Source organism: Phascolarctos cinereus, unplaced genomic scaffold (assembly GCF_003287225.1).
Source record: "Phascolarctos cinereus isolate Bilbo 61053 unplaced genomic scaffold, phaCin_HiC Scaffold_726;HRSCAF=1367, whole genome shotgun sequence".
Classification (NCBI taxonomy): domain Eukaryota; kingdom Metazoa; phylum Chordata; class Mammalia; order Diprotodontia; family Phascolarctidae; genus Phascolarctos; species Phascolarctos cinereus.
The window spans coordinates 306,503,009-306,522,777 of NW_027556098.1; the positions used below are offsets into that span (position 1 = coordinate 306,503,009).

At 45.5% G+C, this 19,769-nt stretch overlaps 1 protein-coding gene and 1 long non-coding RNA gene across 2 annotated transcripts in view; one reads left to right on the plus strand and one right to left on the minus strand.

Annotated features, from left to right (window-relative positions):
• Positions 1 to 13,444: 13,444 nt before the first annotated feature.
• DRD2 (dopamine receptor D2) overlaps positions 13,445 to 19,769 on the minus strand; it is a 101,534-nt gene continuing 95,209 nt past the window's right edge. The window contains exons 7-8 of the mRNA XM_020989746.2: positions 16,887 to 17,214; positions 13,445 to 14,957 (exon numbers count right to left, since the gene is read on the minus strand). Coding sequence (XP_020845405.1) covers positions 14,764 to 14,957; positions 16,887 to 17,214 — 522 coding nt within the window. The 3' untranslated portion in view covers positions 13,445 to 14,763. The remainder of the gene's footprint in view (positions 14,958 to 16,886; positions 17,215 to 19,769) is intronic.
• Positions 14,628 to 19,769, plus strand: part of LOC144458203 (uncharacterized) — a 98,661-nt gene continuing 93,519 nt past the window's right edge. The window contains exon 1 of the long non-coding RNA XR_013487770.1: positions 14,628 to 14,714. This is a non-coding gene — a long non-coding RNA (uncharacterized LOC144458203). The remainder of the gene's footprint in view (positions 14,715 to 19,769) is intronic.

The following is a 19,769-nucleotide window of genomic DNA, read 5'->3' on the forward strand; positions in this document are numbered from 1 at the left end:
GTATTTCTGGGGATTTCCCCATCCCACTCCCAATGTCAGCGGCTTCTCATGCACATATCCCCGCCACCTAGTCCAGCCTGTCTGGCAGGTCTTGAGAGAAAGGAAGCAGAGAAGCTAGAAGTGAAGGGCGGGGTGGGACAGGGTAGGGCTGCCTCTCCGACGCGACCTCAGTCCCAGCTCAGCTGCTTCACTTTTTTCTTTCTCTTTCCTCTCTTCACCTAGATAAGCATAGACTTGTTAACACCTGCCCAGTCCTTTCTCAAGAATCCAGGGCACCAAAATAAAATGTTCTGCTAGCATAGGAAGACAATGAAGGCTGGTGCCATGCTCTGAAGCCCCTTCCTTACCTCCTGGGCCTTGCACAGAGAAGGTTTGCAGGATGTCTTTCTGACCAAGGACTCTTCCTCCAGGTCTACTACAACAGCCATTGGGTTCAGGCTCTTAGCAAAAGGTTTGATGGGGGCAGAGTTGGAAAAAACAGGACCCTAGGGAACCCTCTTGGTTAGAAAGCAGGGATCCTTAACCTTCTTATGTGCTATAGACCTCTCTGGTGGTCTAGTGGTCTGGTGAAGCCTGTGGATCTCTTCTCAGAATGATGTTTTTAAATGCATGCAATAAAATACATGAGATTGCAAAGGAGATCAATTATACTGAAGTCCAATTACCAAAATATTAAAAACTCAAGTTCAGGAACCCTTGGAATAAAGAATTTGATAGCAGGCATCTGTCACTGCCTTTGAAACTCAAATGGGTTTAGGGTCAGAGGTGCAGCTGTGACCCACCCATTCTTTTGCACTCCAAGGAAAGGCCATACCATACACCATTGGAGGTTCCCTTATTTTGCAATAGTCAGGGGATCTTTTCTGAAACATTTGGAATTGGTGGGTGGGGAGGAATCAGAAATAGAACTTGTGCCAATGGTAGCCAGAGAAGCCTATCTTTTGAGTCTTAAGACAGTCAGCCAAATTCACTCTCCTGAGTGGGGCCAAGGCTGGAAATCCCCAGCCCAGCCTTAATCCCAGTCCTAGGACAGCAACCAGATCTACTGTCACATGTAATAGCAATTGTTTCTGCTGGCTAGAAACTCTGAGGATCTTCCCTTCCCAGATTGAAACTAGGCCATCTTTTGCCTCTATTCTTATCTAGCCTTTAATTACTGAATGGGCATTGTCTCAGACAAACTCAGACCTGAGAAAGACCTTAACTCTAAAAGGCCAAGGTCTCCCACTGCATCCAGGGCCGTTGCCAGTTATCCTGACCTATGTCTTGCCACTGGCCTCTGATGACTCTGGAAGAGAGGGTGGGGCTGGTGACTTTGCACAGCTCTCCCTCACTTCGATCCAATTCTGATGTCATTGGACCTCTTCAGGAACTAAGGACAAGCAACAACCCATGTTAGTGTTAGGCAGCAGTTTAGGAAATGGTCTTCCTATAGTCAGACCATCCAGATAAAGTCCTAGGCAGACGTGAAACAAGGAACAAATCGCATTGTAGGGGCCTGGAGGATGATTTGTGTCCTGGTAAAAATCCGCTTAAAAAGAACATTAAGGGCAACCTTGAATGGGAAAAAGGTAACATGCATGGTATAGTGGAGAAAAAAGCATTTGTATTTGAAATCATGGGACCTAGGTTCAAATGCCAGCTCTTCCACTTGCTAGTTGTATGACCTTGGGTATGTCATTTAACTTTTTTTGTCCTTAGTTTCTTATAAAAAAAGGGGGTTAGACAAGATTGCCTCTAAGTTCCTTGTCAGTTCTCAATCTAGGAACCTAAGAAATCAACAGAAAAAAAAATAATGGGGTATGGGAGGCAGGAGTGGAGGGTGCACCGTCGCTAGGCAGCCAGCCTCGGCAGTCTTAATTAAAGGGCAGTGGAGGAGGGGGACAAGTTTCAAGGCCAATCACACATAAGTCACTGGTCTTTTTTATTCCCGTCTGGTGAGGCTACCTCTTTTTCTTCTTACAGGTTGCCTCCCTTAGTCCCTGTTCAGCTCCACTTGGTTAAGTATTAACCACGTGTGAGGCACTGTGCCAAGAACTGGAGATAAAAAGAAAAACAAAAGACAGTTCCTTGCCCTTGAATAGCTTGTGGTCTAATGGAGGAGATGACAAATAAATGTGTACAACCAAGTGATATACAAGATAAACTGGAAATAATTAGTGGAGAGGAGGCACTAGATGGAAAAAGGATTGGGAAAGACTTCCTGTAGAAGGTGGGATTTTAGCTTTGACTTGAAGGAGGCTCCAGCTCCCAGGCTCCTGCAGGAGCACGAGACACGGGGCGATCATCCAGATTTCCTATCCCTTGTCGTTAGCTTTGAGAGCAGCAACAGGCACAGAGGATAGATGGAAAATGGGGTCAAATACAGGGACCTAGGGAGATAATGAACAAGCACGGCATCCCAGGGCTGGCTTACGCTGTGCTCACTTGTACCCCTGTAGGGAGGCACCATGGTATAATGCAGGATTTTTTTAAACTTTTTTTTGTGTCATGGACCCCTTCTCAGAAGAATGTTTTTAAAATTCAAAAAATAAAGTACATAGGATTACAAAGGAAACAAACCATATTGAAACAGTTATCAAAATATTAGAAAATAAATTTACCAACCCCCCAAATCTGTCCATGGACCCTTTGTGGGTTTGTGAACATCAGGTTAAGAGTGCCAGATTTGGAGATAGAGCAGCTGGGTTAAAATCCCACCACTGACACTACTTGTGTGACATTGGGCAAGTCACAGCTAGGCAAACATTTCCTGCCCCACAGGTATCTCTAAGTTGATTTATTTTCCTCTCTGGGTCAGATGGACTGGAATGAGTGCAGACAGGGGCTTAGAGGCCACAGGCCTGAGCTTATGAGAAAACCTTGTCTCCCCTACCAGCATACTGATCTCCCCTTGTTTTCTCTAAGGCTAAGCCCTGGGTAAAACTGTTCTCTTCTGAAAGGCATAATTGAATTTAGAAACAAATAATTCCTTGTCAGAAATGCTCCTGGGAAATCTCTCTTCTCTAGAACATGCCTGTGCCAACAGTGGGGTGAGGGTGAGGAGGAGAGAGGAGGGGGAAGACTTGGAAGGGACACTGCTAGGCTCTGCAGGATGAAACCTGCAGGGGTTTCTGAACCAGTCAATCAGGAGTGGGAGAACTGGATATGAGTAAGGGATAATATCCTCTGACTCTGTCCTGGCTACTCCTCACACCCAAGTCTAGGGCCCTGCACGAGAAAGACAAGGCACATAGAAGGAAAATACATGTTAATGCACTGCGGCTTTATCCTCAGACCCTTGGATCATATTTTCCCGTCCTAGAATTGAGGGTAGTTTTGAACCCATCAACTAACCAACAAGCATTTATTAAATGCCTACTGTTTGCCAGGCACCAATCCATCCCCTATTGTTTTGCCTAGACCTACTTGTGATCAAAAATGGTTCATTTAAAAAAAAACAACTTTTTACACTTTTTAATTTAAACACAGTGGAGCTGTGGTTCTCTAAACTGTACAGCTTGATTTAAAAAAAAAGGTTAGAAGTTCAACCTATTGCTTTCAAAGCTGTCCTGCTTGTCTGTGTTTCTTTTTGACTTTTCTTCTGTTGACAGGTTCATTTTTGCATTCACTGGCTGCGTTATAGGTGCACACTGTGACTGGAAAACAGATTGACACTTCATATTACACTATATATGCAGACATATCTAGGGTGATCTCACAACCCTGTGAGGTAGCGAGGGCCTGGGGTACCTGTGCTGCTCTTATGATGTCTATTAGTAATAAACTCAGGATTGACCTCCTGAGTACTCTGTTCTGACCAAATGACCTAGCCAGCCAGAGCTCTAAGTAGGCCATGATGATGGAGGCTTTTAGCTGCTTGGCCCAAAGTCTGGAGCTTCTGGCTTCTCATCTCTGTCTGTCACATCTTTTGCTGGTCCCACATCTAAGACATGACTTTCTCTGCTCTCTTGCCTGGCCCTACTCTGCTCTCTCCTCCAGCAGCTTTTCCCAGCAGCAGCCATGGGAGAATCAGAGGCTTTTTCTCCTCCTCACAGTCTCCCTCTGTAAGGTCTTGTGTCCTGAGGAAATCTCTCTCTATGGACTCCCAAAAGTCTCCTATTTCCCCACCTTAGCTGGAATGAGTAAAAGGGGATGGAGCCAGACAGGGCTAAGGGGGATAGGCTTCCCAGAGAAGTTGAGTCTGGAAGGTCAAAAGATTCTCTGCTTAGCAAAGAGGGGGAAAGGTCATTCTAGGTGGGAATGTGAGGGGAAAGCCTTATTAACATAAGTGAGTCAGCTCTAACAATGTACAGAGCAAACTGATTATAGCGTAAGATAAAAATCAAATGCTGTGGTTTGACCCAGTGAGGAAGCTTGATGGAGGAAGGGCCATTCAGGTCCTGGGTCCTTAAAAATCAGGTTGCAGAGTCTGATAGGAAGGCAAGACGGAGTTGATATCTGTTTCTGAGCAGAGAGATGATGAGAGAATTAGGATGATGCATTCAGAAGATTCAGCAATGCTGTAGCCTAGGATGGCATGGGAGGGAAGTGGGAAGGAAGGGTGGGAGCAGAAGGAGGATCTTGAAAAGGACCTGGGAAGGAGATAAATTAACAAGGCCAGGCCAGCAGTGGCAAAGGGAGGGAGAGAGGCTGGGCTGGCAGCAAAGAGAAGGAGCCGCCAAAGCTCCCCAGAGCATTAAAAGTGGGCAGACAAAATTCTGTTCAGGTTGAACCATGACTGAGTAGTTCTCATGGTCATGGAGGGTCCTGAGATCCCCAAATCATAAATTTAAAGGTAAAGAGGACCTAGTGTGGTTCAGTGGAAATAGGGTGGACCTTAGAGCCCCTGGACCTGAGAGCAAACCCCAGCTCGACCACTTCTTACCTCTCTGGGCCTCAGTTCCCTGATTTGTAAAATGGAAGGGGTGAACTGGATGCTTTGCATCCCGGCTCTAAATCTATGACCTTTGGTGGATTTGGAGGACCTTGGACAGGTCCCTTAGCCTCCCTGGACCTCAGTTTCTTTGTCTTCAAAATGAGGTGGTTGCCTTTGTTGATCCTCTTTCTGGCCCTATAGATAACACCATACCATGACCTCACTTGGAATCCTTGCTGACTACTGACTTACCTGTGTGACCTTGTATAAGTTACTTCACATCTCTGGGTCTCAATTTCCTCATCTGTCAAATAAGAGGTTGGATTAGATGACCTCAAAGATTTCTCCCAGTTCTAGATCTTCTATCTACTCTGACCCGTTTTACAGGTGAAGAAACTGAGACCCAGAGAGAGGTGAAAATGCTTTGCCCAGGCTCCCAAAGGTAGCAAGTAGCACAAGTAAGATTAGAACTCAGGTCTTCTCAAATCTGTCATTCCTTCCATACCGCCTGTCATGGAGAGGAGAAGGTAGGAGGTTTTTCTCCCCCAGTATGGGAGCTATAAAGAAGGTACTATCTTGTCCTGTGCATTTGTATATTAGCATGATTAATGGATCACTTTTAAGCTTTCTCTGGTTTCCATTTTCAGCGGTCTCTTGTAAATTTTCATTTGTACAGTGCTTGGCACATAATAAGCACTTCAAGAATTTTTCATTCATTTATTCAATTCATGCATTCGTTGAATATTGGTAGTGTGAAAATGCAGAATGGTCGAGTATCTTTACAAGAGCATTCACAACAGAGCATTTTGAGAAGTTAGAATTTTAGGAAATTCTCCAAAACCACTGGGTCATGAGTTGGAAAGAAACCTCTGAGTGAACAGAAGGGACTCACCAAAGAAGTTTGCATTACTCATCCTGGATTCCAGCAAAACCGTGTCAATAAAGTATGGATAGGTTTTGTCTGAATTTTCATTCTGTATGTGTTTGGGCTGGATAAGAAGAGCTCTAATGGTTCCTCCCACTGCTTGGCTCAGACAGTGGCCTGAGGCCCAATCCCAGCTGTCCTTGTGATGGCCAGTGCTGGCCTTTAGGTCTTTCTACTCCTCTCCCTTTCCTCCCTCCACAGAAGCTAGGGCTCTTGCAGAAGTTTGGGGGTGGAGGGCACGGTGGATGTGGATGTGGAATATTGCGGACACTGTCAGCCTCATTTGATGTGCTGGTTTGTTTTGCGGGACTGATTTTTAAATCTCCTTTTTGTGTTCTTTGTTATAGAAGATAGCTCTCTGGGTAGGAAAGAATGTATAAAAACAAAAGAGATCTACATAATTTTTTAAAATTCCAGCCAGCTCTTTTATTTTACAGATGAGTTAAGTAACACCTAGGCCACATGGCTAATGATGGTAGAACGAAGACTAGAATCCAGGACTTCTGACCCTCAGCTCAGTATTGTTTCAGCTACACCTTGGAAATGATATAGGAAACAACTTGCTTTGAAAGAAAGAGCATGAGTCACTAAGAGGGCAGAGAACGAGCACTGATCAGAGTCAGAGGAGCTAGGTTTGAATTCCAAATATGCTACTCAATACCTGTGTGGCCTGGATCAGGTCACTCAATTTGTCTGGGCCTCACTTTGTATTTACATTGGGAAAATAATGGGCTTTGGATAACTTGTCTCTGATGTCAATGTCTATTCTAGGCAAGTTAGGTGGTCTTGACCTGAAGTCAGGAAGACCTGAATTCAAATCCAGCCTCAGGAATTTATTACCCATTGGACCCCAGATAAGTCACTTAACCCCTACCTCAGCTTTTTCACCTGTGAACTGGATAAAGATAATAATAGCCCCTACCTCCTAGGATAGTTGTGAGGATCAAATGAAATAATATTTGTGAGCCACTTATTGTGGTCCCTGTCATAGCATAGATACTATTATAATTCCCATTTTATAAATGGGAAAGCTGAGGCAGGCAAAAAGCTAAGTGATTTGCCCAGGGTCACACAGCGAAGTCAAGTGTTTCAGGAAGGACTTGAACTCAGCTCTTGCTTACTCCAGGCCCAGTATTCTATCTGCTGCTCCATTTAGCTGCCACATGAAATCTCCAGGCTCAGCACCATTCCCTTCCTTAATTCTCACTCCCTAGAAAGAGGATTGACTCTGGAGTCAGAGGAGCTGGCTTACAATCCTGCCTTTGGTTGCATATGGGCACCTGGGTGGCAGCATGGATGAAGTGTTGGTCCTGGAGTCAGGAAAACCTGAGTTTAAATCTCGCCTCAGTTATTTACCTCTGAGGTTTCTTCCAGCTCCCCATCTGTGACTCTGTGATCCCTGCCCTCCCCTCTGCCTTCACCACCCCTCTTCTCACATCTCTCCACTTCCAGCCTGCCCTGTGTCTCAGTGATGCAACTTTCTTGCATCTTCCCAGAACTGGTCATGTCCAAGGAAGATCACCTCCAAGGAAGAAGCTTCATCTGGTGCCTTGCAGGAAAAGGAGTGGGGGAGATGCCTAGAAGGGGACACTGTTGACAAGCTGTTGACTCTAGGATCTGGGATGGCTATTTGTTACAGACTGTTGGGGTATAAATGGGCTTTCCAGACCCTTCATGGAGAGAGATGGGGAGACAGGAGTCCTTTACCCTACTGCTGTTTAACTACTCCTTCCGTTCTGAGGTGTCAGGTCCTGGCTATCTCCAGCCTAATGGAGTTCTTCATTCTCTGTCCTGGAAAGTGTATCATTTATCCATCTAGATCATAATTCACTTGGGTGCTAGAATCTCTGCTGAAGGCCACACTTGTCATTAGTTTGGCTCATCTGTCCCCTAAGAGATCTAGGATAATTTCTCTATCCATAAGAATTGCCAGCTCTCCCTGTCTCTGTCTACCTGTCTCCATCTGCCTTTCTATGGCTGTATGTCTCTCTCCCCATGGTGTCTCCAAGCTCCCAGTTGTTAGTATTGCCTAGAGCTCATCCGTCTCATCGCCCTCCATGCCTCACACAGGGATTGGAGTCCTTACTGGCCATTGGACGGTTCTCAGGAAAGCTGCAGCCCTGAAAATCTGGAGCCCCACATGGATCTTAGGGAATTTTTTTTCTGTTGGCATGGCAGGGTAGGAAGATATGGGTGAATTTGAACTGGATGCCAGAGGTACCAGGCAGGACTAGCATTTGTTATGATCTCTTTTTGGGATGGGTGGGAAGACAGAGGGCTGGGCCGAACTGATAAAGGGAAATCACCAGGGACTTTGTGTAAGGGCTGTAAGTGCGGAAAGAGAGAGGGGTCCAAAGCAGGAAAGCTGAGGCCTGATAGAAAAGCTTTAATAGGTGCGACACCCTTACGTGTTCAACTTTCCTTTTCTGAGAAGTCTCCAGGATTTGCCTTTGCAGATCCCCCTCCAAGGTCTCTTACAACTTTTAGCTGATAAATATTCTCACTTCTGTTCTTTTTTGTCTTAATTTTCTCCTGAATGGGGTAAGGCAGCTAGCTACTAAGGACTCCCTGAAAGGTTACATTCCCAATACGAGGCCTTCAGTCTTTTGTACCAACTTCTCCCACCAGGCCTCCTTCCCCAGAAAAAAAGCACACGATCCCTGAAATAAACCCCTCACCCCTCATTGAAAAGAACACTGGTCTTGTGATTGAAACACCTGGGTTTTGAGGTACTTGTGTGTCTGTGGACAAATCACTTAACTTTCTGAGTGTTTGTTTTCTCATTTAGAAAATGAGGACTAATACTTTGACTGACTACTTTGATGGGACTGTTGTGAAGAAAGTACTTTATAAACCCTAAAGTATTAAATGTAGGAGAGAGAGCCATTATTACTTATGTTACCTGCCTTGAAGGATTATTGTGAGGAGTAAATTAGCTAAGGAATGGGAAGCACTTTGTATTCATAAAGTGTCATATACACTGGAGCTGGGTGATTATCCATGACCGAGGCTCCAAGGAGCTCGGGAGGTGGCTAACCTTGAAACTGTTGCTGCTTTTCTTAGCGTTCTCAGGATACCCTTCACAACTTGTGGCCAGACCAGCCTCTGGAGTGCCAGAAGCCCTCCGGGGCCAGGAAAGAAGGCCCCAGGAGCTTTGCTAACTGGGGACTTAGGACTGGTAAGAAGAACTACCAAGGCTACAATTCTCATTTGCTTTTGAAGGAGAGACAGAGATAGAGACAAACAGAGAGAGGAGAAAAACAGGGAAAGATAGACAGGGAGAGACAGAGACAGACAGAAAGATGGAGAAAGAGAAGAGAGAGAGACAGAGGAGAAAGAAAGGAGAGACAGAGAGAGGAAAAAACAGGGAAAGATATAGAGAGATAGAGACAGACAGAGAAGGAGAGAGAGAAAAAGAGGAGAGAGAAAGGAGAGACAGAGAGATAAGGAGAGACAGGAAGAGATAGAGAGACAGAAAGAGAGATACAGAAAGAAGAGAGACAGAAAGAAGAGATACAGTGAGAGGAGAGAAACAGACAGGGAGAGACAGAGAGAGAGACAAGGTGAGACAGAGAGAGAGAGAAACAGACAGACTCACATAGAGAGACCCTGGAAAAACCATGGATAGATAACCTTTAGCCCGCCCTGGTCCTACCTCTGACCTCTTTTCTGCCCCTTCATCCACCCCCACTCTGGAAACAGCAGAGCCCGCCCTGATGAAGGCTAGGGATCTCCTACCAATTGCCCCACCTCCCCGTATTCCCCACTGAAAGCTGGAGCTGGGGATGAGCCAAGCCCGCCCCCTGCCCACTCCAGCTGTCAATCTGGTTCTGTCAGGAACAAAGAAGAGCTTGATGACAGCTGCAGCACTTTCCCCCCATCACCCCTTTCTTTTTGCCCTCCCTTTCCTTCCTTCTTCTGGCACTTTTCTCTCAGAATAAACTTTGTGCTGCTTTTCTCTATAACTTTTTTTTATTTCAAAATATTCTATCATCTTTCCTCCATCCCTGCCAAGCCAATAACAAGAGAGACCACTAGAGTTAGCTTGGAGTTAGAAGCCCTGGGTTCAAATTCTGGACCTGCTACTTATTCCATGAGTGACTTTGGGCAGATCATTCGACTCCTCTGGATTTTATGGGCACATAGCTCTAAGGCTGCAGGCCACAGAGCTGGAGGGGCTTCCAGAGTCCATCCAGTCCTACTCCCTCTTGACAGGTGAGGAAACTGAGGCTAGGGATGTGAGCTGACTTGCCCTACATCACAGAAGCAGGATTGGAGTCTAGGTAAGCCGACTTTGTATTTCTCATTTGTGAATTGACAGGGTTGTATTAAATGATCCTTCTCAGGTTTGAATTCTATGACCATGATCATTTGAACTTGATTTCTCTCCAGTAGAGATTTCTCATGAAAGAGGCAGCTAGGTGGTACAGTAGATAAAGCCCTGGACCTGGAGTCAGGATGACCCAAGTTCAAATCTGACCTCAGATACTTTTGAGTTGTGTGATCATGGTCAAGTCACTTTTTGCCTCAGTTTCCTCAACTGTAAAATGAGGATAACAACAGCACCTACGTATTTCTCAGGGTTGCTGTGTGAATTAAATAAGATAAAATTTGTAAAGCACTTAGTAAAGTGCCTGGCACATGATAGCTCCCTAGCAAATACTTGTTTCCTTCATTCCTAATTCAAAACCCTTCAGTTTGAAAGTGTATAAGGGGGAGTAGTGCAGGGGGAGTGGGGGTGTAGAATGACGACAGGGGATTGAGAAGAATAAGACTTGACCTAGATGACCTTTGAATATTTCCTCTTAGCACAGTATCATGGGATCCTAGAATTGGGGCAGGAAGGGACCTTAGATGGCATCTAGTCCAATGCCCTCAGTTTTACAGTTGAGGAAACAGAGACCCGGAGAAATGAATGACTTGTCAGAGTCACATGATAACGGGGGTAGGTTTTGGACCCCTGTTTTCTGACTCCAGATTCAGGGATCTGTTCATGCTCCCCCTCATCTTCCAATACCAGCTGAACCAACACTCAGGCTTGGGCAGCTCATGTTTCAACTATGGACATGGTACCCTTTCCCATGAACAGGCCATTGGGTTTCAGCAGTGTGTCTCGACCTCAATTCCAGCTTCCTATATCTACTTCTTTCTTGCCCGACCTCCCGACCTCCTGGGAATGTTGGTGAGAGCTGGAGCCACCCATAGGGTAGAGCTCAAACTTCTGGTTCAGGTAGATATCCGAGTCCATAATTAAGTGTTCGGGGCAAGTAGAGTGCTCTAAACTTTGGTGCTAAAAATATTGCATTTAGCATGCAAATTACGCCTGGTGCCATGTTCCCTGACAGCTCCCCTGTATTTTCCTTGAAGTGGGAGCCCGTGGGCGCCTCCACCTTGTTTGTCATCAGCCCTGTTATTCTCAGGGTGATGATAATATTCCTCTTCATGAGGTCGATTTATTGTTCATTTTTAAAGCCAACTTTCTGACTGCAGCAGCAACAGCAAGCCTTGCTCCAGAAAAGGCCTGAGGTCATGTCAGCTTGGTCCCTGGTCAAGTGAATAAGTTGGGTTGGACCGGAGAGAGGAATGACCAAAGGATGAATAACAGTTAAAACTGAGTTGACTGCCTGGCACAGGTCACCTAATCCACCTTCCAGCTTCTGTCTTGGCCCCAGAAAGGGATTTCTGCTGCTTCAGAGGAGACATGGATCAAGAGAGGGAGAAATAGAGAAAAGTGACAGAGAATGAGAGAGAGCAACCTGTTCCAGGGTCACTGCCTATGTGGGGAATTGCCGCTGCTGGGGCTGGCGGACAGCAAGTAGAATCAGTAGAGACCCATGATGAGTGTGAATAAAGACTGGACCTGAAGTCTTTTTAGGGAGGAGCATGGACCCCTGGTTGAAGTCTCTAAAGGTGAAAGACAGAATGATGAAGGCTTTTCCATTTCTGCTATAGGTAAAACTAAACACACTCCACCAGGGCCACAGAATCTGAGTCAGAAAGGACTTAAGAGGCCTTCAAGTCTAAGTCATAACTGAATAAGAATCCATTCTACCATACACCGGTCATTCAGTCTTTGTTTAAAGACCACCCATGAGAGAGAACCCAAAATTCTTCTTTCAAATGGCCCTTCATTGCTTCTAGTTCTGCCCTTTGGTGCCAAACAGGACTAATTGAACTACTCTTCAAATTACATGATAGCTCTTTAAATACTTGGAGACAACTATCACACACATCTCTCCTCCAGGCGAAACAGTACCAGCTCCTTCCACTGATCTCCATGTGGAATGGTCTTGAAACCCTTCACCATCCTGGGTGCCCTCCTCTGGCTGCCACTCTCCAGCATATCAGTCCTTCCTAAAATGGGGTGCCCAGAATTGAACACAGTACTGCAGATACAGTATGTCAGGGCAGAGTACAGGCAAAGTATCAGCTCTCTGGCCCTGGACTTAGTGTGGTCTAAACATGGATCACCTTTCTTCTCTGATAGGCCACTTCTGACTCATACAGACTTTGAGGCTCTCTGCACCCTCCCTCTCTCAGGTCATGTTCCGGGTCCTTTTAAACTAGGAAATTCTGGGGTTCTATGATTCTTCACTTGAGCTCTTTGAAGGAAGGTAGTTTCACTTTATCTTTGTATCTCCATTACTTGGCACATAATAGGCCCACAGTAAATATTTATTGATGAGTAATTGATTGATCTAGCCATATTTCTTCTCTATTATACTCACAAAGTTGATTTTAAAAATCTAAGTGCTGTTCAGTCACGCCCAACTCTTTGTGGTCCAAGTTGTTTTTTGGGTTTTTTTTTTTAGGCAGTTGGGGTTAAGTGACTTGTCCAGGGTCACACAGCTAGTAAGTGTCAAGTGTTTTGGTCTGAGGCTGGATTTGAACTCAGGTACTCCTGACTTCAGGGCTGGTGCTCCAAATTGGGGTTTTCTTGGCAAAGATACTGGAGTGGCTTGCTACTTCCTTCTCCAGCAGGTTTTACAAATGAGGAAACTGAGGCAAACAGGGTTAAGAGACTTACCCAGGGTCACATAGCCAGTCAGTGTCTGAGACCAGATGTGAAATCACGAAGATGAGTCTTCCTGACTTCAGGTTGGGCACTCCACCCACCCACCGTGTCACCCAGCAGCTCAAAATCTAAGTGTAAGGCTTAACCTTAATCCCTATTAAATTTTATGATATTTAGTTTGATCCAGTGTTCTAGCCTACTGTGATCTCTTTGGATGCTGGCTCCATCATGTAACATGTTAGATTGCCTCTCCCTGTTGCTCTGGGTGTGATGCAAAGAGTGTAATATTGGGGGGGGGGTTACATTAAAAAAATTCTTCTCTCTCCCTCTTCCCCAAAACATGACTCAGCTGCCTCATTTAGGGGATGATCCAGGCAATGTCCCAGTGTCCTTGACCCTGAAAATTCACCACTCCCTATCCCCTTTTCTTTACACAACCTGGTATGATCTCTCCTCCACACATAGACAATCCTCTTCAGACACCACCAACTCCAGGTATCAAGAATAGGTACGCTAGGCTCTCTCCCTTGAACAGAAAAGATGTGACTGTCCCAAGGGGATTGGGCTATTCCTGCGATGGAAAGAATGGATGGAGGCCTGGTTACTTCTCACTGGGCTTATTCAAACACTCAGCCCAGTCCACCTGTTTCCATTAGATTTTATTGGATTGTCATATGTACAGTGATGGTACAGAAAGACTGGGGCCTGGGGACAGCCAAGTAACCTCCACAGCAGCTGCAGTTTCCCCTGGCCCCCACAGGGCCATGTGAGGCTAGGCCAGGCCAGGGTCAACAGCCTGTTTAGCTGGTGGCAGGTCTAAGGCAGAGGCAGGGCATGGGGAAGGGAAGGGACAAGCAGGGGAAGGAAAGAGAGAGAAAGGAAGAAGAGAAGAGAAAAGGAGGTGTGGCACATGGCTACCAACATTATCACCTCCAGTAACACTATGATGCCCTGGCCACAGGTTGCTTACCCCCTAGCCTAGATGCCCTCACTCCAGCCACAGGCCAATATTCAGGTTCCAAGGTTTTGAGGCAGAATCTGTAATCACTTATTGGGTTGCTAGACCATGGAGTCTCTCAGAAAGTAACCAAAGTTCCATAGCCCATCTCTCTTTCCCCCTTTGACTTAAGGGGCTCATGGGCTGCCCAGCTCAATACACAAAGCCAGCATTAGTTATAGTTAGTCCTTCAGATAGCAGCCACTAGATAGGAAGCTGGAGGGAACATAGGGAGGAGCCCCTAGACCACTACTCACTGCCATGCAAAGCAGCATCTTGGAGAAGGATTTACTTTTTTTTTCTTTTTTCTTTTTTTGGGCTTGGGCTTTTCTGGGAATCATCCTGTGGTCTAGTATTTACATAGGTCTCATGGTGCTGTAGGTGGGTGCCAGACTGAACCTTAGCTGTTGCTCCCACTGAACCTGACCTTGACCAATCCCCTCCCACTGACTTGTCAAACCCCACCCAGGGCCAGGCAGGTGGAGAGTGAGCAGGGTCGAGAGACCTCAGTTAGATCTCCCAGCTGTTGCATCCATGCTCAGAGCCAGAGAGGAGATGGGGGCAGAAAATAGTGACAGCAGCTGGTGGCTTTGTCTTTGGTGCAAAGGGGAGGCATCCAGGAAGCAGAGGGGGATGTCCCTGTGAGCAGATGCTGCTTTCCATATTAGCTGTCCCCCAGAGTCCCCAAGGGGTCCAGCCCTGGCAACAGGGCCAATAAGCATCTTGTTGCTTCAGAGGCTTAGACATTGCAGTTGTGGGCAATGCACCTCTGTAACAAACTGCCTTGGATGTGCCTGGAGGGCCCCCACCCTGCCGACCAGAGAGGTGGGAGGGGAGCTGTTCAGGACCCATCAGACTCAGAAAGGAGGGCCAGATCTCCCTCCCCTCATCACCATAGGCTCTTTGCTTGGCGACACAGGTAGGCGAGGGGTCGGGTGGGCAGGCGGGTGGGCAGGCAGCTGGTAGAGTCAGCAATGGAGAATCTTCAGGAAGGCTTTGCGGAACTCGATGTTGAAGGTAGTATAAATGATGGGGTTGACGGCACTGTTGACATAGCCCAGCCACGTGAATGCGCTGTACATGGCGGGTGGAATGTTGCAGTCACAGTGCATATTCAAGATGTGGGTGATGAAGAATGGCAGCCAGCAGATGATAAACACTCCTAGAAGAGAGGGGAGCCAGTGAGGTGGGCATGGATAGGGCTGCCTAGCATCCGGCAGCACACTCAATCCTGCCTCAGTCACCAAGAGCCCAACTTCTGGAGTGAGTCAGATAGATTTTAGATGTGGACACTGTCCCTGTTCCTGAATGCAGGACAAGGAAGACATCATACTAAAAATTCAGATTTTTCCAGCACCTTACAGTCACAAAGGCTTCCCTCACAGTTTGAAGGAAGGCAGTACAAATATCATTACACTCATTTTATAGGCGAGGAAACAGGCTCTGTTAAATGACTTCCTCAGGCTCACACAGCAAACAAATGTGGGAACCTGAAATGGCACCTGGGGCATTTAGCTCCACAATCCAATTTTCTTTCCACTATGCAGGGGTTCTTAGCCTTTTTTTGTGTCATAGATCCCTTGGGCAGTCTGATGAAACCTACCATCCTTTTATCAGAATGTTTTCAAATGCACAAAATAAAATACATAGGAGTACAAGGTAAACCAATTGTATTGAACCAATTTTTTCAAAGTACTAAAAAAGAAAAACCCTAAATTTACACACCCCTTGAAATATCCATGGAACCTTTGTGGGTTTTTGGACCCCATGTTAAGGATTCTGCGTCTGTGGAGTACTGGTGGTAGAGGAGATTTAGATTATGGTCCAGGCTCTACTGCTAACTAACTGTATGTCTTTGGGCAAGTTGCCAAACTTTGTAGGCTTTAGTTTTCTCATCTAGAAGAGAAGCAACTTGAAGGAAGAACACAGATTGAGAGCCTGAAAGATCTTTAGAAGCCATCTAATCCACCCCCCATCATTTTAGTTTTCCAAATTTATTTTTGAATTTAAACAAGTTTTATTGGTGCTTCCCCCCTCCCCACATCTATCACTGCCAACAACTCTATCTCCTGCAATTGTGACAAAGGTAAACTCAAGCAATACAAATCAACACATTGGCTGCATCTGAGCTCTCTCATTTTACAGAGAAGGAAAGTGAGATCCAGGGAAGTTCAGTGATTTGCCCATGGTCACACAAGTGGTAAAATCTCAGAAGATCTGAACCAACCTAGCACTCATTGGTGAAAGGAGGGGTGACCTTGGAGACAGAAAGAAGTAAGAGGAGAAAGCCCTGAATCTGACACATGAATAGCCTTAATGCCCTGAACAACTCTTTTAAGATTAGAAGTTAAAAACAAGCTATAGATCTGCTTTGATGGAGAAATATTCCACACTGGGAGTTCCCTATGCTTAGGGATTCACATGCCCCAGATCCCACCTCCATCTTTCCCCTTTTAACCCCTCAATTTATGGGAACAATTGGTGAAGACCAAAATAAATTCTATCTGTGGTTATGTAAAATCACTCTGAAAAGAGCTCTAGAAATTCAAGATGTCATTATCTCTTAATGACAAAGAGAAGGTTAGCTCCTTGAGGACAAGGACTCTTAGGATTTTTTTTTCAAGCAATCAATAAGCAGCAAACTTATTTCTGCCTTCTGTCTTTGCTTATACTGTTGATCTCCATGTCTGGGAGCCATGCAGTCCCACCCATCCCCCCACCTCCCACACCACTGCCCTCAGGTGATCAAAATTCTAGTTCTTCAAGGCTTAGGCGAGTACCACTTTCTCCACAAAAACTTCCTTGGTCTGTTCACGTTCCTAGCTCACTTCAGTTGCTCCTTTCCCTGGTCAATTGATTTTGGACTAAATGACATTATTTAAGCAAGCACTTTACTATAGAGTACTATTGACTCTCTTCTCTCTAATTATACTTTTGCTCACTAGTACTTGAGGCCCACTGTCTATGACTGGGGATTGATCAAGGGAACAGTGAGCAGGTAGGGGCAAAAGTATTTCTGAAGCTAAGCCAATGGCTTCCATCCCAGGAAGGTAAACAGTGCGGGATCATGGTAGTAGGAGGGCTCACTCACCAAGGACAATGGCCAGCATCTGGGTAGCTTTTTTCTCCTTCTGCTGGGAAAGTTTCCTCCGGCTCATGGTCTTGAGGGAAGTCCGGGTTTTGCCATTGGGCATAGACTGGATCTCAAAGACTTTGGCAGACCTGGGGTGACCTTTGGCATGCCCATTCTTCTCTGGCTTCATGGGGCTGTCAGGGGAAGAATGGACTCCTTGGGTGGAAGGGGTAGGGAGGGTGAGCTGATGGTGGCTTGGGGGGATGGGACTGTATTTGGTTTTCTCCGGTGGGCTGGTACTGGACATCATCTCCATCTCCATCTGTTCTGCACGACGTGCAGCCTCCTGCACGAGAATCAAAAGCCACCAAAATAAAGCCAGGTAAGTACCCTGGTATGTGGATACCCCTAGCCCCACTGACTTTTACTCTAGTATTTCTGAAACCTGGACTCCCTAGAGGATGTGACCCATGACTTTGCCCTGCTTGGCCAAACTTGTTCCTGGTAGATATTTCCCCTTCTGCCCCAAAGAGAGAGAGGACAAAATCTATCACAATGAAAGTTTTTCACTTCACCGAGAAAATGGAATGATCTAACCCAATTCTTGGTTCTTTCCCAAAGTTCAGAAAAGATCATTCCTTTCATTCTTCTAGGAATTTTTCCTGGACTGAGGAGATTCTAGGCCTAGTAATAGCTACTGCCAGCCCCAAACACACATGTCTTTCACCCTACCCACCCACCAAATCCCACTTGTATTTAGGTTTGTATGCCATCAAGGGCATATCTGAAAGAAAAAGTGCTGGGTCAATTCCATAGCAAGGATCACAGATGGATGGCTCAAGTGTTGACAGGTATCCAGGAAATATCCAAGAACCTAAAATGAGGCCTGTAGCACATTAAGTAGAACCTTTCTGGAGAACAAGAATCATTCAGGGTGAGGAAGAGCAGATGGACTGTGATCTGCCCTGGTGGAGGGAATATCCCCCAATATCCATGTGGATGTGACCAGGAATCCAGTGAAAAAGTGTTAGATAACTGCCTGTGTTCATATATTCATCTGGGTACATATATGCATACACACATACATGTATACATACATACATATATTTATGTGTCTGTGTCTCTGTGTGTATGTGTTAGTGTGTGTATGTATGTATATATGTATATGATTGCATATTTGTATTTATGGGAGGAGACTGAGGAAGTGCAATGTATAAAGGCACAATTGATATTTTTCACACTAAACACCTGTCACAACCTCTATCGCCAGCTAGAGACTGTGACTTTGACCTCCTGAGCTCCTATCTTTCCATCTTCCCTCTTCCTCATTGCCATTAAATCTGGTCCTCATACTCACTTGTCTTCCATTCCCTCTACCTCACCCTTTCCTTTCATCCTTTCACTCCTGCTCCGGCCTCACATTCTTCCCTTCATAGTCACAAGACCATAGGATCATAGACTTAGAGAAGGAAGGGGTCAGAAACTGGTACCCATGGAAGTGCCATGACTTCTCTAAGGTCACATACCTTGTAGCAAGCAGTAGATATGGGATTTCAAACCAGCATCAACCCTTTGGTAAAGACGTTCAACTCTATGCTGTCATCTCCGCTTGAATTCTTTGTCTTAGTGTCCTATCCACCAATCACCGCTTGCCAAATCCTAAACCTGGATTACTTCCACCTTCTGTCCTCTCCTTTACTCTCTCATGCTGCCCAACATTGCTGAAGAAAGTCATGCAACTATGCTGAATGGGTGCACTACAATTTTAAAATCTAATCACCCAATGGACCAATAGATCAGCTAGAAGAGATCTTAGATATCGAGTCCAATCACCTTATTTTATAGATGAGGAGGAAACTGAGGCCCAGCAACGCATTAATAACCATAACTGTCAGAACTGTGGTTCAAATTCAAGTCCTTTGACTTTAGATCATCCGAATCATTCTACTATACTGTACTACTCAAGTGGGTCTATATCGCTCCCTAAGCAATTCAATTTTTCCCAGATTGATTCTTCTGAAGCCCCCTACAATACAACACTTATTTCTCATTTCTAAAGGCTCATGTTAGGATGAGGAAAGCATAGGACCTTGACCTTGACCCTGAGTTCCCCATAAATAGGAGGCAGAGAGCCTCACCTCCTACTTTGCTGAGAAAATAGAAGCTATCCATTGTGAACCCCTTTCCCCCTCTATACATCAAAATCCTTCTATATCATTCCTCCTTTTTCTCCTCTTTTACTCTCATCTCTAATGAACAATTGCTCCTTTTTTGCCAGGGCTAACCCCTCTATTTGTGCTCTTGGTTCTACCCTCTCCCATCTCTTGCAGGAATTTTTCCCCTTGATCATTTTCTCTCATTCATTTTCAATCTCTCTTTATATAATCGCTCTTTCCCATCACTTTCAAACACACTCAGGTCCCCTTTACCAAAAAAGACAAACCCAAAAATCTTTATTAACCCTGCCACTCCTTAGATCTCCTTTCTCTTTCAAGGCCAAAAACCACCCCCCAAAACTGTCTATACTCCTTGCCTTCACTTCATCACCTTACATTCACCTCTCATTCCATTTCAGTCTAGCATCTGACTCCACCACTCAAGTAAAACTAACTCTTTCCCCTCCCTGTCCCACATCCCCCATTCGAATCAGTTGTTAGGGCATGCCAGTTTTACCTCCATAACATCCCTTATGTTAGTCCTCTTCTTTCTATTCACACAGCCTCTAACTTAGTTCAGGCCCTCATCACTTCTCAACCTTTTTATTTCAATAGACCCCTAATGAATCTCTGCTTCCCAGTCTCCCCTTTGAACCATTCTGCACAGAGTTGACAAATTAATATTCCTAAGATAAACATTTGACTAAATTGCTCCTGTACTCAAAGATCTTAAATGTCCCGTTTG